General features: G+C 38.9%; 1 protein-coding gene across 1 annotated transcript in view; it reads right to left on the minus strand.

The window, feature by feature from the left end:
- Positions 1-25414, minus strand: part of LOC126263714 (uncharacterized) — a 44770-nt gene that overhangs the window by 15761 nt on the left and 3595 nt on the right. Inside the window, exons 2-3 of the mRNA XM_049960858.1 lie at positions 17000-17343; positions 6379-6446 (exon numbers count right to left, since the gene is read on the minus strand). Coding sequence (XP_049816815.1) covers positions 6379-6446; positions 17000-17320 — 389 coding nt within the window. The 5' untranslated portion in view covers positions 17321-17343. The remainder of the gene's footprint in view (positions 1-6378; positions 6447-16999; positions 17344-25414) is intronic.

The following is a 25414-nucleotide window of genomic DNA, read 5'->3' on the forward strand; positions in this document are numbered from 1 at the left end:
GCTGAAAGTGATAGTGTTGTGACTATTTATTGTATTGTATTCCTGGTTGTAGAGTGCTGTATGTCATGTAATTTGGGTATGTGTGGTTTGCATGGGAGAGTAGCAAGGTAGTTTCAAAAGATTAGTGGGTTATGCGTGTTCCTTTTGTACTGCTCGGTCTGGAGGAAAGTTTTGTGATGATGATTGTGAGAGTCGAAGTGTGAGAAATAATAAGAGATCCACCATCCTATCCAGAAAGTGCACTGTAGCGTTAAATAGTTACAAGACCATAAGATAGAGATTCACCAATGTAAAGCCATGTCCACTGAGCGGAATTTCTCATGTGTTATTGTTGTAGGTTATAGAATTTGTGTGTTTAGGTTATAGAATTTATCGGAATAAATAAGATAGTGAAAAGAAAAAGATTGGTGGTCTTTTCCTTCGAATTTTATGTTGTCATGATATCCAGAATTTATAATGTGTGCGCCACTCATATTCAGTGCGATGGCCATGTGTTGACAAAAGCCATTAAATAAAAATGAAAGAAAATGTGGTATTGCCAGTGCGTAGTGAACAGTCAGAGTTCTGTAAATTACTGATAGTCAGATGCGTGTTTCCGTTGCGTATTAATCACACATATACAGACACTGGATATGTGTGTGTGTGCGAGTGTATACCCGTCCTTTTTTCCCCCTAAGGTAAGTCTTTCCACTCCCGGGATTGGAATGACTCCTTACCCTCTCCCTTAAAACGCACATCCTTTCGTCTTTCCCTCTCCTTCCCTCTTTCCTGATGAGGCAACAGTTTGTTGCGAAAGCTTGAATTTTTTGTGTGTATGTTTGTGTTTGTTTGTGTGTCTGTCGACCTGCCAGCACTTTCATTTGGTAAGTCACATCATCTCTGTTTTTAGATATATTTTTCCTACGTGGAATGTTTCCCTCTATTATAACAATATCATATATATATAAACACACACACACACATTTGAATTACAAAAAAACAAATAATAAAAAAAAGTTGCAGGGCGAAGGGATTCGATCCGGCGACCTTCGGATTACGACCCCGAGCGCTTACCGCTGCGCCACGACGCTGTAGAAAACTATTAATCGTAGAGAGTATTTCACCGCAACGGTTTCTTTTAACTGTCGATTTTCTCGAAACGTCTGAGAAGTGCATCTTGGTGCTTTGCCACATTACACCTCTGGCCATGAGCTTTTATTATGCGCAGTATGAATCGAATCTGAATTTCACAATTGGCGGCCTCCCCTTGTAAGTCATATGTAGGAGCTCCAATGTTGCTCACAATTGGACATAATGGAACACTTTCCTTCTGAAATTTTGGAAGGACATAAAGTCTTGGTGATACACAACTGTGTGGTCTTAACCTCTTAATGATCTCTTGTGGTAAGGAGGAGGAATTCAGCAGTGCAGAAGTATATCGTTGCACACGTCCTGTATGGCCGTAATCAATCCTCCTATAGGCAGAGTCGCTTAGCAGACCATACGTTTTATCATCATACATACTGTGAGGTTAAGATACTACATTAAGAAGGAGATTTGAAAAGGGCGTGGTGAGTTTCCCTTCCAATTTCTTCTGCAGAATTCGAAGGTGATGTACAGCTTCGTCAACACCACTCACAGATATTAAAGGTGATGCTCTAGGTTTAGGTGCAAAATTGAGTCCTTTGCTTAGTGCAGACAGCATCAGATCATTCAGATTTTTTTCTGTTATATTAACAACGGAAGGTTGGGCAGTTACCTCTTATGACGACAATGGCTGTGGCAACAGACAATCAAATTTTGACATCTGCTGAAAATTTGTATTCTTGTGGATTCAGTCAAACTTGGCCAAAGTCATTCCATCAACCCAATCCCATGATACAGGAAAAAGATGTTAAGATGTAACCTGTTTTATGTTCAAGAAAGAACAGACGGACAGCGTGGCAACATGCAGCTCTTTGTCTCCCTTGGTGGCCAGCCTTTTTATGAAGGATTCTGAGGTGAGAGAGCACTTGAATAAACCAACTGTGTTTTGAAGGTATGTGAACGATATTTTCATATTGTTGCCTTATGGAGAAGAGGAGATAAATTGATGGAGTTTCTTTACCATTTCAACTCCATTCACAACATTCAGTTCACTACGGAAATGGAGAAACATGGCCGTCTGCCTTGCTTGGATGTCTAGATTACACAAAAGAATGATGACTATCTGAATAGTTTATCATAAGCCCACTCATACTGGTTTGTATTTGCAAGCATCAAGTTGTTATCACACATCACAAACTGTGAGCATGCTTAAAATAATCTTACACAGAGCATACACTGTGTCAGTATGAGATAGTTCGCCTAAAGAGCTCACCCACCTAATGACAACGTTCAGAAAAAAATGGATATTTCACCCAGCAGATTAACGGGACATTGTCATTTAAAACCAAGAATCAGGAAGTAGATAAATGGACAAAACGTACCAGCTTTAGCTTTTCTTCTGTTTGTGGGCAACATTTTGTTTAAAACAGCAAGAATCCTCAGTAAATTTGTGGTGAAAGTGATTTTCTGTCAAACCACCTAAGATTGCAGACCTTTTGGAATCTGTGAAAGACGACTCTCTATTGCGGAAGGCTGGAACTTACAGAATACTTTGTAATGTGGTATGGCTTACATAGGACAGACCACGCTCACTGTGAAAGAACATTGCACTGAACTTAAACACTGCGCTCAAGTCCGCTATTGCGGAACACACTATTTCTCTTGGACTTTCAATCGAGAAAGACAGAACTATAATTCTGACCACAGCTACACCGTTTTGGGATGCCATTATTAAAGTATCTGTGGAAGTACACCTGGTGAAAAGCTGGTGAACTGTGACAGTGGCCACCAGTTGGACAGTGCATTGGATCCCCATCATCTCCACAATTTGGTCTAATTGAAGATGACAGAGTGCGCCAACGGCCCTGTCAAGCGGTAATGCACAGGATAATCAAGTTCCATGGTTACATCAGCAAGGGCACTGTATATTGTAGATGGGTGTGATCAGTGCTTTCTTCCAGTCACTGGACACAACTTTTGTTTAAAGGATCTGACATTTGAGAGAAAAGTGTGTGTCTCACCATCAGCTTTGATGAACTGTCATTCTTTTCATTTGGGGATAGCAGTTGAGAGGTCATATGTTAGGAAGACATTCCATTAGTTCTTGTGTCTTGCAGAGTCCATGCCATAGTATGTCATTACTGTCATCAGAGTGAAAGGGGTTGCTGTATGCTAATAGGTATGTTTGGGTACTTCGATTGCTCATGGGTGTACATTACAACACAAAAATAAATTTTGTTTCCTTAAAATAATATTTTAATGGATCTGAAGAAACTGTACATAGTCTGAAAGCACAATTCCTAGTTTTGTAGATGACTTAACTATGGTGGAAGTCATATCATGTCAGTAAATTATGCTTTTTAAGTTACAAACATACTTGCAGTGACAAATGATCTGAGGTTTCAGGCTTTCAGAACTAATGTTGCCCCTCTCAGGAGCTAAGGATGTTAGATTTTTAAAAAAAGAATTACAATTCTGGCAAACATAGTTCTGGAAGAGCTAACTTATTAAAAATCGAAGTCCAGAGATGTATTAAAGATAACAAAGAAGTGCAGAAAACATGAAAAGAATTTGGAAAATGAACTTAGGTTTTCTTTTTAAAGTCCAAGTTGCACACAAGCATTTGAGGGTTACAATGAGTAAGAGCAGTTGTAACTTCCATCATGGAAAGCCTTGTGTCTCTTGCTAAGAAAATAGGAAGCTATTTGTGTGCCACTTTTTCAAATAATTTCTGTTTGTGGCTACCTCAGCCACCTTAGCTGATCAACATAAAACACTGCACTAACAGCTTCCATAAGAGGTATTAAATTAATAATCCTGTATTTGCCATTTGACTTCAGAGGTGCACCAATATACACAAATTTTGTTACCAGTATGACTCTCAAAAGATAATTAAGTCATTTTCAATTTGCATTTGATCTGCGTTATATCTGCTTTCCATTCAACTGCCATAGCACAGACTTTTCCACGGTGCGTCTCATAAATTGTGACAGCAAGCATGTAATCCTGAACTGTATTTTATACACACATCAAAGAAAGTTTTGGCATCAACCCGGTTCCCAGAACTCCTCAAGATAGATATTGACTGTGGATATTGTATCACAGACGCAGTCCCTTTGACTGCTCAGAAGTTCCGAGCAGCATCTATTAGACGGAGGGGGTCCGAGAGCCCATCAGTTACAGTCATTCCACCAGGAATGAGGTACACGGCTCATGTTGTCTGTAGTTCAACGTTGCCTAGACAGTCAATACAGCAGTTCAGTCACGTCCGCATTGTTACTTTGTGCCAGGAAGGGCTCTCAACAAGAGAAGTGTCCAGGCGTCAAGAAGTGAAGCAAAGTGATGTTGTTCAGACATGGAGGAGATAAAGAGAGACAGGAACTGTCGACAATATGCCTCACTCAGGCCGCTCAAGGGCTACTACTGGAATGGATGACCACTACCAACAGATTATGGCTTGGAGGAACCCTGACAGCAATGCCACCATGTTAAATAATGTTTTTCATGCAGCCACAGGACATTGTGTTATGACTCAATCTGTGCGCAATAGGCTGCATGATGCGCAAATTCACTCCCGACGTCCATGGCGAGGTCCATCTTTGCAACCACAACACCATGCAGCGAGGTACAGATGGGCCCAACAACATGCCAAATGGACCGTTCAGGATGGGCATCATGTTCTCTTCACTGATGAGTGTCACATATGCCTTTAACAAGACAATCATTGGAGATGTGTTTGGAGACAACCAGGTCAGGCTGAACGCCTTAGACACACTGTCCAGTGAGTGCAGCAAGGTGGAGGTTCCCTACTGTTTTGGGGTGGCATTATGTGGAACCGACATATGCCGCTGGTGGTCGTGGAGGGTGCAGTAACAGCTGTACAATACGTGAATGCCATCCTCCGACCGACAGTGCAACCATATCGGCAAGGCATTCATCTTTATGGATGACAATTCGTGCCCCCATCATGCACATCTTGTGAATGACTTCCTTCAGGATAATGACATTGCTTAAATAGAGTGGCCAGCACGTTCTCCAGACATGAACCCTATTGAACATGCCTGGGATAGATTGAAAAGGGCTGTTCATGGATGACGTGACGCACCAATCACTCTGAGGGATCTACGCCAAATTGCCATTGAGGAGTGGGACAATCTGGACGAACAGTGCCTTGATGAACTTGTGGATAGTATGCCATGACGAATACTGGCATGCATCAATGCAAGAGGACGTGCTGCTGGGTAGTAGAGGTACTGGTGTGTATAGCTATCTGGACCACCACCCCTGAAGGTCTCGCTGTATGGTGGTACAACATACAATGTTTGGTTTTCATGAGCAATAAAAAGAGCGGAAATTATGTTTATGTTGATCTCTATTCCATTTTTCTGTACAGGTTTCAGAACTGAGGTGATGAAAAACTTTTTTTGATTTGTGTTTTAAAGCAACATCATCTGGACTGATTCATTTCACCATGAACTACCACACTCTATTCTTATGAGCTCTTAATTATTTCTAGATACTAGGTTGTTTTATGTAGCGACTGATTATTTAAGGAAGATAGCATTACCACAACAACAGATTGTTACAAATGCTAGGCAAGAAAGGAGCAAAGGAAAGAGAGTGAGATAGTAGAGAAGAAATTATTGTTAGAAAACATGACTGTGTGAAAGATGCAGTCAATTGCATTGACAAAATAAAAGTGTATCCCCTATAAATAAAAGAGAGGATAGTGTATACTAATGATGTGTTATGCAGTCTGTTTGTGGATATTTAATGCTCTGGATTGAGAAATGTAAAGGTAGATCATTAGGCAGTGTGTGCCAGATGCACCACTTTAGTAACTTCTTTTTGAGCTGCTTTAACACTTACTATTGACCCACTGCCAATTTAATTTATTTATATATGATGCAATGTTTTCATACAAAGTGTTGTTATGGTACGAAGTAGAGGCAGTGGAGTATTAAATGCTAAAAGCAACTTGCCTCTTTTTCTGGTTAGTTTGTAATGAAAATTGTTGGCTCTCATAATAATAACTACATTAAGCATGTAATAGTAGATAAACACTAGCTGTTTAACAAAACTGATTTTTTTTCCCTTCTTGCTAATTCTTTTATATCCATTTTTACTTGTGTAAGTACAAATGGTAGGTAGCAGTTTAGTTGTAGTGAATTGTTAATACAGCATAGAGAAGTACTTTCTGACTGCCACTTTTTTATTAATTTACATTTCATCTCATTCCATACCCCTCAACATCCTCCTTCACTTAACAATGATCACTTTTGTCCAATGGAAATTGCGTGTCTTGAAACTAACCTTGGAATTTGTGTAAACACATTTTTCGGCTTTTTCTTCTTCTGAAATGCCATCAACTTCTCAAGTACCTGAAATGCAAGACGAAAGCTACTGACAGTTCCTGCAGGTACAAAAAAGTTATATTTATATAGCCTTGATATTAAAACCATCAATTTTATGTTTCTGCATACTGTACATAACAAATATGAGGTTTCATGAAGATGGATGGATTGATGAGGTCAAAGGGTCCAAACTACGAAGCCATCAGTCCCTCAATCCTTCATGTGTCAAGCCAGGAGGAGTCCCAAGAGAGGAAGGACATAAAAGATATATCCTGATGAATCCTGTTGTATCTGAGAATCAAATACACCATGAGATAGAAGCAAACAGAAGTGAAAGAGGAGTAAATGGGTGAAGGTAGGAGAGTGCCCCGCCCAGAAAGCAGCTGGAGGCCCCCAGGACATCTTGCGATGGGAGACACACCCTCTGCATCCAAACAGTGCCTCCACACTCTCCACTACCACAAGAAAACTAGCAACAAGGAAATATTGATAAAATCTCAGGAAAGAGAATGATGATGACGAGAATGATGACAACATTTTTCCATGATATATGTTATAGTGATGTCAAATAACATAAATAAATCCTTTATTTATTTTTTAAAGTACTCAGATGAATAGAGTTGCTGACAAAGTATCTGACATTTAAACAAACATTTAGATTTTCTTATTTCTGTTGAATATTCATTTTCATAATTAAATTATAATAGCTCTATTATTTGTAAAGGTTAATTACTTATAATAAACAAAATTACATATACTTATTATATTGTTACTTGTTGTTATATTTTGCATTACACATATCTTTCAGTATTAGGAGAAAAAGCTAAAATTTACTTTACAACAACCTATCATTGTAAAAACCAAAGATTTTCAGCTCTAACCTCCAATTTACACTTTTACATTGTTCCATCTTGTTTTGTGGGGTAATGTCGAAAGCAGTCGTGACAAAGTGTGATGTTACATCTGTCACAAAATGTCAGTGATCTGCCTTTGCAACCTTCAAACTGACACCATCTTTGGGAATTACATGTTGACATAAAGTGGTCCTTTCCATTATACCTCACTTCACGGAATGCTCTTCCAGGTGTTGATAAAGGATGTCTCATTCTGCAATTGGTAGCCATTTTCAGATACTGGACAGTAGGACATCATTGGAACTCCAATAAATCCAGAGATCTTGCTCCATGTACCGTGTGGTGTATGATCCAGTTGTTCACAACAGCCATATCGATTATTCTTGCAAAGAGAGTCCTGTACCATTTCTTGCCATGTAAAGAAGTGGCATGTTTCCCAACAAGCCTGTCGTAATGGTCTGCTCCTTCAATATTTATATTGTAATTCTTTATAAACTGTGGCTGTTGAATGTTTGTTTTTTGCTTAAGCTATTCTGTTCCACCTACTTGCAGAAGTAAGTGGCTCCACAGTATCAAAACTGGTGCCAATACAGATGCATTTATTATCATATTATCATTCCATTTAACAAACAGAACTTCACCACTTGTATCAAAGGCAAAGTCATAAGTGCCAAAAGGCAGTACTTTTTCCAATTGCTTTGTTTCTACAAGAGAGCACTTTTCAGTTCTGTTTTCTTGCACTGTACTTGTTGCCCTAAATGGAATGTGTCGCAGATGCAGCAAGAGATCTCAACTAGTGAAATAGTTGTTGAAATAAATAGTATGAACCTGAGGATTTTCAGTGCACTCCAGCATATTTAACACTACCCTAGGTCCAACACCAAGCTCAGTCTTTTTGTCACTTCCTTGCCAGTGTACAAATCAAAATTGGAGGAGATTAGTGCTCAATGTCCCGTTACCAACGAGGTCATTAGAGATGGAGCACAAGCTCGGATTAGGGAAGGAAAGCGGCTGTGCCCTTTCGAAGGTGCCCTCCCGGTATTGGCCTTAAGCAGTTTAGGGAAATTATGGACAACCTAAATCAGGATGGCCAGATGCAGGTTTGAACCATTGTACTTACAAATGGGAGTCCAGTGTGCTAACCACTGCATTACCTCACTCAGTACAAATCAAAATTGAAACAGTAACCATTAGCAGTACACAATATTCATAGGTTATAGGCAAATCAATGTGATTTGCCTCAAATGAAATGTTTTAGTGTGTGATACTCATAATGCTTCACAGTCATTTCATCAACACTCAAGTTTTCTGAAAATGTATCAAACTGCTGGAAGGACTTTTTCATCTTTGAAATTAATGGTCTAACCTTGCATCCTCTACCATGTTTGTTGTCTTGAGCTTGATCATTATCATTAAAGTCAATTAAAGATTTTATCTTCTGATATATCGCAACATAGCTTTCTTGATGATTTCCAGTCCTGAGTCATCATCTTAAGACCAATAACATGGTGTTTCTGATGGAAGTCTGTGGTACCCTGACAAAAGTAGTAAGCTTGGGAATGCTCTCAGTTCTTCAGTGTCAAAAGAGAAGCCTTGTATGTTTTTAGAACAACTTGCATACTGCACTGATTCTCTCATGATCATACATTATTGAAATTCAAGATATTTTCTCCAACTTCAAGTGGTGTGAGGTCCTTTATTTTGTTTGACATTTCTTCTACAGCTGCATCAGCTGAAATGTCATGTGTAGGAGCTGCAGTATATATTGGCTTCATTTTACTGTAAGTCTGCAGTTGGCTGAAAAGTTCCTTCTGTTTTCTTCAGTTTACTCTGTCTTCACTACCCATTACTTCATTACTCACAGTCCCCCCAAAATGAACTTCCACTGATCCAGGAACATCCAGAATATTCCCAGTGCCTGTTTACCATCATTTGCCTCATCTTCATCAGTTAAAGCATCATTATCCGGGGGAACAACAACCACATCAACATTTTCATTGTTTTCATCAATCAGTCCTTCAAAATTATAATTATTTATAATGAGCAACACTTCATTCGTTGTAATGCCTTTGAACACTGCATCATAATTGCTAGCATTTGTTCTATTTTATTGTGCTACACTGCATAAAATAAATTTCAACCACCAACACCAGTGCTAGAACCGAATACTATAATTGCATGGCTTTTATTACAGTTGTGTCAGCAGATGATACCATTTCAATACTATTATTGCATGGCTTTTATTACGGCTGTGTCAGCAGATGACACCATTTCATCCCAGGTCAAAAAATAGATTGATTGTCTTTACATTTGCTAAACAACAATGTAAGCCCAACCAGACTCAACAGACACTAAGTAGTAATTGATAAACATAGAAAAATATAAAAAGTAATGTGCTGCAATTGTGACCTCATTTTAAAATATAAGGAAAATCCCATTGTGTGTTCACTCATAGAAAAATTACAATAATTATTATCAATAATGTAAGTTTATAATATAATATTGGAATTAAATATAAGTTACCTTTTTATTAGTAATAAAATGAAAACCAATAGAGTCTAAAAACAGATCACTGGGAAATAATGGGTTAAAAAGGTTGAAAGGGCAGAGCAGGAGCCAGGCCAGACCACTAATCAAAGGCACACATGAGCCCCCTGGGTAGGAGCAGGCAACGGGGCACCCCTCCAATCCCTTAACCCTTTAACTGCTCTGAACGTGTTAACGCATGCCTTTGTACCTGTCCCTGTGTGCTCTGAACATATTTACGCGTGCCACCAGTCCTTCTACCTGGTACTCTGAACGTTTTTATGCGCACCGCCTTAGTGGCACCTGTGTGTTCCTGACCTGGGGAAAGCCATTAGCGCAGTTACCAGGATTAGGCGGCCTCAACGGTGCGCACTCGACCCTGCTTGATGGATGCACGGCTGCAGCAGCCAAAGGGTTAAATAGCCGAAAAGGATAATGTGCCCCATGTCATAGAGAAGAGTAGAAACCACTTTCACAGGTGAAACATATCAGCCATTTTGGCATTGTCTGCTAGCATCTTGGGTAGCATGTCATCAAGTTTATGGTGACCAAATTAGGGTAGTCCAATAGGATGTGGGACACTGTCAGAAGGGCTCCACACCACAGTGGGGTAGATGGTCACGTTGGAGGATGTGACTGTGGATCAGCTAAGTGGGGCCAATGCGAAACTGACAAAGAACAGATTTCCTCTGAGAAGGAGAAAGGAAGATTACCACATGGGCATGAAGGGAAGACCAGGTTTATCTCATTGAACCTCCACCTTTTCTGATGTACTAATTGGTTCAGTTCCTTTCTTTATCATCTCAACCTATATTTATCATTTTTCTTCCTACTTAAGAAAAGGTATCTGTAGTTTTGAAAGCCAGAATTTTAGTACATGTTTTCTGAAAAACAAGTTATAATTTCAATGTTGCCTGATGAGTAACAGTATTTTGCTTTACTTGTCATTATTTGCACTACCTGCCAAAAAGTCTGTTAGGAAGAGTCTAATGTAATCATAAAACTCACCCTTTTTTAATATTATTTTCTATAATCTTTCTACGAGTCGGGGCGTGGAATGTCAGAAGCTTGAACGTGGTAGGGAAACTAGAAAATCTGAAAAGGGAAATGCAAAGGCTCAATCTAGATATAGTACGGGTCAATGAAGTGAAGTGGAAGGAAGACAAGGATTTCTGGTCAGATGAGTATCAGGTAATATCAACAGCAGCAGAAAATGGTATAACAGGTGTAGGATTCGTTATGAATAGGAAGGTAGGGCAGAGGGTGTGTTACTGTGAACAGTTCAGTGACCGGGTTGTTCTAATCAGAATCGACAGCAGACCAACACCAACAACGATAGTTCAGGTATATACATGCCGACGTCGCAAGCTGAAGATGAACAGATAGAGAAAGTGTATGAGGATATTGAAAGGGTAATGCAGTATGTATAGGGGGACGAAAATCTAATGGTCATGGGCAACTGGAATGCAGTTGTAGGGGAAGGAGTAGAGGAAAAGGTTACAGGAGAATATGGGCTTGGGAGAAGGAATAAAAGAGGAGAAAGACTAATTGAGTTCTGTAACAAGTTTCAGCTAGTAATAGCGAATACCCTGTTCAAGAATCACAAGAGGAGGAGGTATACTTGGAAAAGGCCGGGAGATACGGGAAGATTTCAATTAGATTACATCATGGTCAGACAGAGATTCCGAAATCAGATACTGGACTGTAAGGCGTACCCAGGAGCAGATATAGACTCAGATCACAATATAGTAGTGATGAAGAGTAGGCTGAAGTTCAAGATATTAGTCAGGAAGAATCAATACGCAAAGAAGTGGGATACGGAAGTACTAAGGAATGACGAGATACGTTTGAAGTTCTCTAACGCTATAGATACAGCAATAAGGAATAGCGCAGTAGGCAGTACAGTTGAAGAGGAATGGACATCTCTAAAAAGGGCCGTCACAGAACTTGGGAAGGAAAACATAGATACAAAGAAGGTAGCCGCGAAGAAACCATGGGTAACAGAAGAAATACTTCAGTTGATTGATGAAAGGAGGAAGTACAAACATGTTCCGGGAAAATCAGGAATACAGAAATACAAGTCGCTGAGGAATGAAATAAATAGGAAGTGCAGGGAAACTAAGACGAAATGGCTGCAGGAAAAATGTGAAGACATCGAAAAAGATATGATTGTCGGAAGGACAGACTCAGCATACAGGAAAGTCAAAACAACCTTTGGTGACATTGAAAGCAACGGTGGTAACATTAAGAGTGCAACGGGAATTCCACTGTTAAATGCAGAGGAGAGAGCAGATAGGTGGAAAGAATACATTGAAAGCCTCTATGAGGGTGAAGATTTGTCTGATGTGATAGAAGAAGAAACAGGAGTCGATTTAGAAGAGATAGGGGATCCAGTATTAGGATCGGAATTTAAAAGAGCTTTGCAGGACTTACAGTCAAATAAGGCAGAAGGGATAGATAACATTCCATCAGAATTTCTAAAATCATTAGGGGAAGTGGCACAAAACGACTATTCATGTTGGTGTGTAGAATATATGAGTCTGGTGACATACCATCTGACTTTCATCCACACAATTCCGAAGACGGCAAGAGCTGACAAGTGCGAGAATTATCGCACAATCAGCTTAACAGCTCATGCATCGAAGCTGCTTACAAGAATAATATACAGAAGAATGGAAAAGAAAATTGAGAATGCGCTAGGTGAAGATCAGTTTGGCTTTAGGAAAAGTAAAGGGACGAGAGAGGCAATTCTGACGTTACGGCTAATAATGGAAGCAAGGCTAAAGAAAAATCAAGACACTTTCATAAGATTTGTCGACCTGGAAAAAGCGTTCGACAATATAAAATGGTGCAAGCTGTTCGAGATTCTGAAAAAAGTAGGGGTAAGCTATAGGGAGAGACGGGTCATATACAATATGTACAACAACCAAGAGGGAATAATAAGAGTGGACGATCAAGAACGAAGTGCTCGTATTAAGAAGGGTGTAAGACAAGGCTGTAGCCATTCGCCCCTACTCTTCAATCTGTACATCGAGGAAGCAATGATGGAAATAAAAGAAAGGTTCAGGAGTGGAATTAAAGTACAAGGTGAAAGGATATCAATGATACGATTCGCTGATGACATTGCTATCCTGAGTGAAAGTGAAGAAGAATTAAATGATCTGCTGAACGGAATGAACAGTCTAATGAGTACACAGTATGGTTTGAGAGTAAATCAAAGAAAGATGAAGGTAGTGAGAAGTAGTAGAAATGAGAACAGCAAGAAACTTAACATCATCAGGATTGATGGTCACGAAGTCAATGAAGTTAAGGAATTCTGCTACCTAGGCAGTATAATAACCAATGACGGACGGAGCAAGGAGGACATCAAAAGCAGACTCACTGTGGCAAAGAAGGCATTTCTGGCCAAGCGAAGTCTACTAATATCAAATACCGGCCTTAACTTGAGGAAGAAATTTCTGAGGATGTACGTCTGGAGTACAGCATTGTATGGTAGTGAAACATGGACTGTGGGAAAACCGGAACAGAAGAGAATCGAAGCATTTGAGATGTGGTGCTGTAGACGAATGTTGAAAATTAGGTGGACTGATAAGGTAAGGAATGAGGAGGTTCTATGCAGAATCGGAGAGGAAAGGAATATGTGGAAAACACTGATAAGGAGAAGTGACAGGATGATAGGACATCTGCTAAGACATGAGGGAATGACTTCCATGGTACTAGAGGGAGCTGTAGAGGGCAAAAACTGTAGAGGAAGACAGAGATTGGAATACGTCAAGCAAATAATTGAGGACGTAGGTTGCAAGTGCTACTCTGAGATGAAGAGGTTAGCACAGGAAAGGAATTTTTGGCGGGCCGCATCAAACCAGTCAGTAGACTGATGACAAAAAAAAAATCTTTCTGGGAAAGACCTCAGAAAACAACAGTATGCCATACACATGTGAGAGATACAACTGTTCGTCCCAAGTAACATAGTTACGAATTTTGCCGTTTTCCACGGGTCCCTCTACAATTTTGTTTCTATAGCATGTGGTATACCATTGTATCATTTTATTTTGTTCAGTTTGAGTAAATGAGAATATGTCTTCAAGCAAGCTGAAATAAGAAAACTGGAAGAAATTTACAAAAGGAGTTATGGGGGTAGTTCTAAACATTGTTAAATGTCTTGTTCAAATTGCCTGCACTTTAAGCTTCAATTCTTCTTGTAAACTACCTTTAACATTGTGATTGAATTATTATTTGTAATTGTCCAATAATACAAAGTGTAAATCTGGTCAATCATATATTCTCACAGTATTTTTTAACTGAAAACAAATTGTCAAGAACCATTTCAATACAGCTCTATATCATGGGAGTCACCAGCACTTAATTGTTGGCCAGGGCAGGGGAGGGGAGTATGTAATCAATAAATAGGGTAAAGATCAAAGTGCAGTCTAAACAAGAAATCCCCTTCAACAAGTTGAAAAAATTATGACCTACAACCACTTTTTGGAGCATTCTGTATACCTCGTACCATATTTTGCAATGGCACTTAAAATTCCTAAAGCATGCCAATTTAAGCCTGGATAAAACCTATTTTGCAATTACCCAGTACAAAAACGTTATGATATTAACATTTAAATTTATTGACAGTATGTGTACGATTATTATGTATTATGTCCTTAACAACTGTGGAAAGTATATGAAATTGAATAGTTTTTCAAAATAATTCAGCTCTATTTGTGTTGGAAAAGTAAATAAATAGGCTAATACTTACATTTAGTTTATTTTTCTGACACTAAAAATTATTTAGAAACCTGAATAGGAAATTTCAGAAACTATGGATGTAAATGTAAGCAGTTAAAAAGTCAGTAACAGTAATTAAATACGGTATCAGGAGCATAAGCTATAACAATCTTACACAGGTCATCCTATAGTGACCTAAATATGTTTCTTCTGTTATGAAAATTGAGTAAATTGGCTTACATTTTGCAGTAAATATTTATGAATCGCCATTTCTTTGTCTTAAAAAAGGAACAATATTTATGTAACAAGGAAAACAATCAATCATTGATAAAATCATTTCATTGGATAGATAAAAAATCTACTCACCTAGCCGCGGCAGAAGACACACGTAAAAGACTGTTATGATTGGCAAGATTTCGGAGCCAGTGGCTCCTTCTTCAGGCAGAAGGGCTGAATTCTTTCCTTCTCATCCCGTATGGTAAGTCTCCTCTGACCCGCAGTTCTGGGTGACTTTCCCAAAATCTGCCCCTTTTCCTAGATCTCTCCAGTCCTTTTCCTTCACCCTTCTTCCTTCCCCTTCAACCCTTCTGCCTGAAGAAGGAGCCTCTGGCTCCGAAAGCTTGCCAATCACAACAGTCTTGTATGTGTGTGTTCTGCTGCTGCTTGGTGATTAGATTTTTTATCTGGACAATATTTATGGATGATCTGCCTTGAACACTCTTCATATAAATTCCTCTTGACGCATCACTGACTAACTTTATTATTATACCAACACAGGACTGGAACTGATTGTCACATAGTATTTGAATGTTAACCATCTGGCCCCTGGCCTCCCCTCCTATACACTTACAGCAAAACCACACATATTCATGCTAATCCACCCCACTCCTTCATCACTCAGAAACATACCAACACAATTCATTAAAACTGGGAATATTGTCTTTTTAGTTAATAATATAAGTAGCTTTGCTTTGCTGGTGTGTTAGTAAACCGTGCAAATCATTAATTCTTACCGCTTAGATATAGTCATGCAGTGGTGTCATTTTTTGTCAACAAAGACTCAAAAAATTGAAATTGCTTTTCAAACAATATTGGGAGGGGGGGGGGGGGACATGTCACCCCCACTTGATAATGATTGTTGTGTATGGTAAATAGTGATGTATATTACTATGTAAGTTCAGACAGTAAGTGTACTGCAACCATAACGGGCAGTGGTTTTTTTCATCACTGGGTGGTAGAGGGGATCCCCTGACCAGAGGGAGCATCGCAAAAACATGGTAGAACATACACTTACATTGCAGTGTCCAGTTGCATCAAATATGACAGTAAGAAATCCCAACAGGTTTGAATCAGGTGCTGTGATCTGCTTCCTACTCGTGGAAGGAGTAACACCTACCAAAAATTTTTCGGTAATCAGAATCATTCACTGTGAAGGTGCTATGAACAAAACAACTGTGTTTAATTGGTGTAGGGAGTTTAGTCAAGACAGAATAAATGTTCATGACAAACAGAATAGTGGATACCTTCCATTTTTACTGATGAATTGGTGCAAAAAATCAGGGAAACTATTCATGATTGACAGCTGACAGTGAATGAAATTTCTGCGATGTTTCCACAACTCTACAGAATTAGTTTTTACAAGACACTCACAGAAATGTTAGGATACCAGAAACTGTGCAAGATGAGTACCAAAATGCTGACATGGCAGATCAAGAAAAACAAGGTCAGTAGCACCCATAAGTTTCTTCAGCAACTTGAATTGGAAGGTGAGGCTTTTCTGAGCTCTATTGTGATTGATGATGAAATGTGGGTAGATCATTACACATATGAGTCAAAAAGACAGTCTGCACAGAGGCATCACACCAATTCCTCATGCCAAAAAATTCAAAATCACCATTTCAGGAGAGGAAATCATGGCCTCATTGTTTTTAGATAGAAGAGACATCATTTTGATTGAATTTCTGCCTCATAAGGAGACCATCAATGCAAAACAATATTGTGAGCACCTAAAAAACTCAAGGTTTGTTCAAAACAAAAGGGGAATGCCAATGAGAGGAATGTGCTTGTAGGACAACACCTTTCCTCATCCAGTCTTAGCCACCAAAGTGCTTCTGGACTCATTTGGTTGGAATGTTTAGAACCACCCATTGTAGCCCACTGATTGGTGCCTCTGTGAAGGCGCAGAGGATTGGAATAAAAATTTTCAACTGATGAGCAGGTTTAGAAAAAGGTTCTTAATTGAGAGAAGAAGTTGGCAGGTGAGATCTTTGAGGGCATAAAGAAGTGTATGCCATGGTTGACCACATGCATTGAATGGGTTGGCAATTATGTGGAAAAAGTGTCATGAACATACTGTAATTTTTTCAAATACACTTTTTCTTACTTTCTGAACAAGCCACGTATTGTATGATGATGACAATGATATGAAGAAAATAAAAACTGAATGTGTAAGCTTTCACTGAAGTGTATTTTTCTTACCTCTTTGTAGAAGTGTACTTCATTTCTGTAGAATTGTGCCAATCCAAATGGTTGTTTATGGCAAATATTAGAGGGTAGAGCTTTAATAACAACTGCTACAGAATGTGCTTCAGAGCCATTATGTGATTTGCCTTGAATTCGTATTCTTCTAATGTCACTTGTGTAGCACTCTCCCTTATCATCTAATGGAGACAATGTGTAACCCGTGAGTGCTACATCTGACTGCCCACTCACATCTTTCAATATATCAATAAGAATGTGTTCTTTGAACATGGCTGAAATTTTCAGTAACTCTGTTTCTGTTCCAGTGACTTCAGACATAGTTTTGTGTTTAACTGCAGCAGCTGTAATTAAAAGCAGCTTCATGTTATTTTGAGCCAGCAACATATCTATTACATTCTTTAGGTCTTTTGCAAATATAATGAATGACTGCAAATTACCTCCTTATTTTCAACTAATTATGTTCATGTACAGTATATTAAAGTTTTTATTTATCTCTTTTACATTCTTTCCTACATATGTACATGTTTCTAGTGTAAAAATACATGAAAGTGGGAGGATCAAAGACTTTTGAAAGAGGGACCTGCAGGCATCTGTTTGTGGTGCACAATACATTGCTCTTAAAGTTCTTTTTTTTGCGAATGAGATGACTGAGCTAGCAGTTGTGCTATCATACTGTAGAATGCTGTAGAACTGGGCTGGATATGCAATTCGAACAGTGTGGAAACTTGTTTTGTGTGCCAGTAAACATAGGCTATAGCACACTTCCTTCAGTGCCACATTTTTTCCCTTATGTGTGTGCCATTTAAAATACTGTTGAAGTCATAAGCCTAGAAATTTTGTTTCCAGTGAGGGTGCCATTCCGCTGCAGTTTATTGTCACAGAGGAGTTGGAGTCTTCCCCTCAATAAACAGAAGTTTAGAAAAGTTGTTTTGGCTGTATGTATTATTAGCTTATTTCCTTCAAATCTATTTTATTTGGGTTGTAGCTTAACTTACATTTACTTGTAGTTGTTGTGCAGTTTTCCCATAAGAAAGTTGCTAGTGTCACCTGCAAAGATGGTACTTATTTGTGATTCAGTGCTTAGATTTAGGTTTTTTTTGTGCAGAAGAAAGGTATAGGCACAAAAGTGGATCCTTGAGGGACTCCTCTTTTCATTATTCCTACATCTGGGGCTATCAGTTAGTTCAAGTGTTTGCTTCTGATTTGTTAAGGATGAGGAGAACTGTATTAATGCAATGCCTCTAATGCTGCACTTTTGGTGGTTTCCGTGCACGATTTTATGCTTCAAGATGTGAAAAGCTTCGCTTACGTTAGATCTAAGGAAATACCAGCCACATTTTGTTTTTCATCCATTGCTTCTAGAGCATTTTGTAAAAAATTATAGATGTCACCAGTCATAGATTTATTTTTCCAAAAACCATATTGGGCATTAGTGAGGATTTTGTTCTTTTCCAGAAATTTCATGAATCTTTCAGCGATTGTTGCAAAACTTGATAGTAAAGAGACTGGTGTATAGTTTTCTAAATTTGCTTTGGCACCTTTTTATGAATATTGATCAGTTTGGCAATTTTTAAGACAGTCAGGAAAGGTTCCTTATTGAATAGTATGAGTTGATAATATCTGCAAGGGGTTGTTGCAATGTTAATAATACATTCCTTAATGGTGAAGTCTGGAACACCATCAACTCCCGAGGACATTTTTTGAAGGTTTTTGATTGTGTATGTTTCATTTTGTGTCGTTTCATCCAACAGACTGTGTGGAAGCAAAAAAAATACTTTGTTTTGGTGGTTGTTTGGGCTATTGATTATCAGATTTTATTGTACTGTTTGCATAGTACTGCCTGATGAGATTTGCAATCTGTTGGGGGTCAGTAATTCTTGTCACAGTTCACGCTGATATTTTCCTTTTTACTATTTCATTCCTGCTTTATTACTTTCCACATTGCTTTGCTTTTATTTTATAATTCTAATATAAATTTATCATTAGCCGTTGTTTGTGTCGGATGTATGACTTGTCCATATATCTCAATCTACAATCTGAGAAAAAGGGGAAGAAAATGTACCATGAAGGAGTTATGCAAATTAGTCACAAATTGGTATTCATACAGGTATTGACCAAACAACTGGCAAGGATAGTAATTAGAGGACATGTCGATACAGGGCACAAAGTCTTCACAAATTTCATTCTGTGTACTTAGTTTGACAGTAACTATGCCTTGCAGACAGAAGCACGAACAATATTCACATATCTCAGAATTTGGGAGAGGATGAGTAGTTGGCCTCAATGAAGTTGGAGTAATCGGTAAATCACTCGATATTTGAATAGCAGCAGTGCCACCATTTGACGATGTTGGCAAAAATGGGTGAATCATGACCTAAGACATCGGCAAGAAGAAAGCAGTCGACCCAGAGACGAAAGAATGTGAAGACTGAGAAATTATCAGAGAGGCACTCAGAGCCCTGGATTCATTATTATCATCAATCTGATGTGCAACTGGTGCTTCATTTACCACAAAGATCATTAACTGGTGGCTCACAGAAAGGGGGCTGCATCGTGGTACCCCTTGCACTGATTACCATTGAACTTCTCTGTACACCAAAAAGCCAGTTTGTGGTGCTGTTGGGCAAATTCAGCCCAGAATCTCATTGAATAGAGCAGAACTGTATTCAGTGATGAGTCCTGCTTTGAATTAAGCCGCAGTGACCAGTGAAGAAGTGTCTGGAGTTGGCCCAGATGGTGGCAGGATACTAACCTGAGTGATGCCTGTTATACGATTCAACAACCAGGATGATACATGAAATGTATTTACAGTTGGGAATATGGACAACCATCTGCTGTGTAATGGAATGAAAATAATGAAATTTTGTGTCAAACCATGACTGGGACCCAGATTCCCCACTTATCAATAGGTGTTGCCTTATCATTAGGATATGCGGGCACGACTCACAGCCTGACCCAAACTTTCGTATGTTATCAACCATGTGTCTACAGCACAGGCGCAGCAATATCATATTTACCTGCCAAGGGCAAGTGACATTTGATTAAAATGTCTCCCTTGTACAGGAATATACGTAATGAGTGCAGGTTGTAGACACATGATTGACAACTTATAGAAGCTTGGGTCTGGCCATGAGTCATGTTTGAATAGCCTAATAGTAAGGTAAACCCTCACAATAATTGGTAAATCCATGTTCAAGTTTCGATCCAGCACAAATTTTCATTGTCACCATTTCATTACGCAGCTGGTGGTTGCCCATATTTTCAACTGCAAATACATTTCATGTATTTCATGAAGGCTGCAGTGCCTGTTCCTTCAGATATGCAGCAAGATAATGCCTCCCTGCACCTAGCAAGAATTTCCACTGCTTGTGTTTGTGCTTGCCGAATTCTACCTCGGCCAGTAAAGTCACTGAATCTCTCCCCAGATCAGAACGTTTGGAGCATTATGGGCATGACTCTCTCCAACAGCTCAGGGTTTCTGATGATCTACTGTGCTAACTGGACAGAATTTTACACAATATCCCTCAGGAGGACATTCAACAACTCTGCCAATCAGTGCCAAACTGAATAACTGCTTGCATAAGAACCAGGGGTAGGTCAACGCATTATTAACTTGCTCAATTTGTGAAGTTCTTTCTTTTTAATAAATGACCCTGTTTTTCTGAAATTGTAATCATTTGTTTGTCTGTATATGTGCATCATATCTACGTTCACTATGTGATCAAAAGTATCCGGACACCTGGCTGAAAGCAACTTACAAGTTCATGGCGCCCTTCATCGGTAATAGTGGAATTCAATATAGTGTTGGCCCACCCTTAGCCTTGATGAGAGCTTCCACTCTCGCACGCATACGTTCAATCAGGTGCTGGAAGGTTTCTTGGGGAATGGCAGCCGATTATTCACATAGTGCTGCACTGAGGAGGGGTATCGATTTTGGTCGGTGAGGCCTGGCATGAAGTCGGCATTCCGAAACATCCCAAAGGTGTTCTGTAGGATTCATGTCAGGACTCTGTGCAGGCCAGTCCATTACAGGAATGTTATTGTCGTGGAACCACTCCACAACAGGCCTTGCATTATGAACAGCTGCTCGACCATGTTGAAAGATGCAGTCGCCAACCCCAAATTGCTCTTCAACAGTGGGAAGCAAGAAGGTGCTTAAAACATCAATGTAGGCCTGTGCAGTGATAGTGCCATGCAAAACAACAAGCGGTGCAAGCCCCCTCCATGAAAAACAGGACCACACCTTAACACCACCACCTCTGAATTTTACTGTTGGCACTACACACGCTGGCAGATGGTGTTCACCGGGCATTCGCCATACCCACACCCTGCCATTGAATTGACACATTGTGTGCCATGATTTGTCACTCCACACAACGTTTTTCCACTGTTCAGTCGTCCAATGTTTACACTCCTTACATCAAGTGACGCGTTGTTTGGCATTTACCGGCATGATGTGTGGCTTTGAGCAGCTGCTCGACCATGAAATCCAAGTTTTCTCACCTCCCACCTAACTGTCATAGTACTTGCAGTCGATCCTGATGCAGTTTGGAATTCCTGTGATGGTCTGGATAGATGTCTGCCTATTACACATCAGACCCTCTTCAGTTGTCAGCAGTCTCTGTCAGCCAACAGACGAGGTCAGCCTGTACACTTTTGTGCTGTACATGTCCCTTCATGTTTCCACTTCAATATCACATTTGAAACAGTGGACCTAGGGATGTTTAGGAGTGTGGAAGTCTCACCTACAGACATATGACACAAGTGACACCCAATCACCTGACCACGTCTTAAGTCCTTGAGTTCCACACAGTGCCCCATTCTGATCTATCACAATTTCTAATGACTACTGAAGTCGCTGATATGGAGTAGCTGACAGCACAATGCACCTAATATGAAAAACTTATGTTTTTGTGGGTGTCCAGATGCTTTTGATCACATAGTGTGTATGTACATCTTATCTACAGATTTCCATCCCATTCGAATAATTCCTTCATGGTGCATCAGTTTTTTAGAGTTTACTTTGTAATATAACTTAAGGAACTTTTTCTGTAATTTAGAAAGTCCCTTTTTGTGTTGCTCAATATTTTTATGCCTCTTGTTACCCATATCTTTGCTTTTAGATGTGTGTTTTCACCTCTGTGTCTCAGAATTTCAGCTTATTAACATTACATAATTATAAACTTGGTGAACATCTGATAAACTGTGACCTGCAAACATCAGACATTCTTCTTCTCACTCCCCCCTTCGAAGTACTACACAGGGTGTGTAAAATGGATGATGAAAGATGAGGCCGTAACTATTTGGAGAAAAGTGCAACATCATCAGATCCACCAAGTTTACAATAAGAGTTTTACATTCGATACAAGTTATATCTTTCTCTCAACAAATCGGAGGTCCATACCATCTACAGTTATATGTAGCACACATGATAATCACTGCTACCACACTGTACTGTGAACATCATGCACAGTGGAGCTCCATGTAGATAATGACAAACATGCATCTCTCCATCAAAATTGATGAATGGCTCTTAAGATAAACTGATCTTCCTCCATTTCTGAAACATTTTATTGTGTGTTCTTTGCATTAAGTGAATTGCTGTTGGTAATGGGCTTACAGCAAACATAGTGGGCATACATTCCTTATAGGTTTCTTTGGTGGATTATAGAAAGTTTTAAGGGAGTGAGTAGGGTATGGGGGTAGGGAGGTGGTGGCAGCAAAGCAAACTGAGGTGTGAAAGGTGGATTGTAGCCAACATCAGAGTGTTATGCTTATCAGGTGTATGCCATTTGACTGTCAAGTGGCAGCTATGGGTGCCCATAAAATCATTGTAATAATTATGCTGCCAAACATCTTTTAATGCCATGAAATAGCATTACAAAGTGACTATAGACTTAATTTTGTGTCACTTTCTAAGTCATTTATACATCCAGTTTTGCGCAACACCTTAACATCCATGGCCAGAAACAGTTGCACCTACAGCTTGCCAAAAGTTTTGCTAAAATATGTTACTGCTCTGTTAATTCAAATTTCTGATTGTATCCATTGAAACCTTGCAAATCCATATGATTGTATTATAGAGCAAAGTAATCTTTCTTTGTTGGTCTATCAGATACGAGAATTCATACAAATCTAGAAAAATAAGAGATTAATTTGTCAGAGATTGGAAATATCCTGATGTAATAAGATTTTAAATTATAATCCTCTATCAGACCCCCCTCCCCAATGGACACAAAACAAGGTCTTTCTTGAATAGTAATGAGGTTCTGCACTGAGTTAAGCAAGCAATTCTTGAAAAAAATCTTGAGTTTGATGACAGAGCAGTGGGTGAAGTACTTCTAGAAAAGTAAGGAAAAATAAGACCATATGGTGACAACAAAATGAGACATGTTATGAAGAGAAGGAATAAGCTAAATGTTGTGTCAGAAAAGAGTTTAGTTGCTGCCAACTTTTACAATGTCACCTAAAGTACATGAACAATCTGCAACGAACATGCACACCGAGGAGAGCACACTCTTTAAAAGATACATGTTATGAAGAGAGGGAGTAAGGTAAATGTTGTGTCAGAAGAAAGTGTAGTTGCTGCCAACCTCTATGATGTCATCTAAAGTACGTTAACAATCTGCAACTAACGTGCACATTGAGGAAAGTGCAATCTTTATAGCAAAGTATCACAGTGATTTGATTTGATTTTTATTTGGTCCTGTTAAATTATATTTTGTACAAAGATTGTGCTGTAATGTAGCAGTACAAAAATTGTGCTGGAACGTACTAGTACAAAGATTGTGCAGTAATGTAGCACAGGTCAATGAATACAGTATTAAATGGGCAACAAGAGAAGAAAAACAAACAATATGGGAACAACACCAATACAAGACATACAATATTACATTCAAGGTTTCAAGAAAAACAACAAAACAACAATACTGTAGACAATACACGTACAAGATATACAATATTACATGCATTGCAATACAATTTACATGATTTACAATATAATACATATTTTAGAAATCTTATAGCTCTAGAAATTCATTTAAATTTTATACGGTATGATTTATGAGGAATTGTTACGGTTTCCTCCTCAATACATAAGGACTGTCACTGTCCTTTTTTATATTCAGTGGGAGTTTTTTTGTAAATTCTTATTCCAGCCAGGATAATTCCTTCTTGTGCTGTGTAGAGAGTTACTGAGTCTTTATGGAGGCTTTGCTTCTGACTTCCATCATGATTGCATCATTAGTTTGGTAAAGTTTTCTGATGTTGTTTACAAGTACCATCAACTAGCAGACACTAACTTGCAACTGACAGGGTTCTATTTGTCTTGAATAGGCACCTGCAGGATGTCCGATTTGAAACACCACAGATCAACTCACATCCCACTTCTGCATTTTGAAAACTTCTCAACTTTTGCAGCATTTCCTCAGAACATTATCCCATATGACATCAGAGGGTAGAAATGTGCGAAGCATGACAACATTATTATTTCCCTCTCAACACAGGGCGAAATACCTCGTAGTGCAAAGCATACTGATCTAAGTTTCTTCAGCAGGTAATCAATATTTTCATTTCATCTTAATTTAGTATCCTTTTGTATTCCTAGAAATCTTATATGTGAAGTTTCATTTATTTACTGACCATTGATATCTATTTTGAGAGCCTGTAGCTTGTTATTTGCTATGTGAAACTGCATTAAATTTGTTTCTGAGAGGTGTAATAATAGCTTATTTGCTGCAAATCACTTGCACACTTGTTGCGTTATTGTTTCAGTTTTAATCTGTATTGAGGATTGCATACTGTTGATCATGATACTTGTCAACAGCAAACATTACTGTATCTGCAGTTTTATTTCCTGGTGCTGGTAGGTCATTAATGTGCACTAAGAAGTTCAATGGTCTGAGGATCAAGCTTTGGGAAACACCATACTTAATAGTTCCCCCCTCTGATTTTATTGTTTCACCCACACCTGTTAGAGCAACAGTGTTTCTTGGTATGTAAGTAAGATTCTAGCCAAGCTAATGGTTGGTCTTTGATGCCACAGTGTAGGAGTTTCTGTACAAATATGTTATGTTTTATACAATGAAAAGCAGTATCATAGAAAATTTGTAATGGATATCTTCTACAGTTCATTTCATCAAGAACTTCCTTTGTGAGACTGAATATTGCTCCTGCTGTGAAGAGCCCTTTGCTAAAGGCAAACTGGGAGGGTGCCAGTGAGCGATTTTGAGTTAGGTGTTCATGTAGCCTACGGTACGCTACCCCCTCAAATATTTTTGGGAGAACTGGCAGCATAGAGATAGACCAATAGTTAGATATTATATGTCTGTCACCACTTTTGTGTATTGGTGTCGCTGTAGCATGTTTTAATCTATGAAGAAATACCCATATTTTCATAGACTGGTTACATAA

This window comes from Schistocerca nitens, chromosome 6 (genome assembly GCF_023898315.1).
Source record: "Schistocerca nitens isolate TAMUIC-IGC-003100 chromosome 6, iqSchNite1.1, whole genome shotgun sequence".
Classification (NCBI taxonomy): Eukaryota; Metazoa; Arthropoda; class Insecta; order Orthoptera; family Acrididae; genus Schistocerca; species Schistocerca nitens.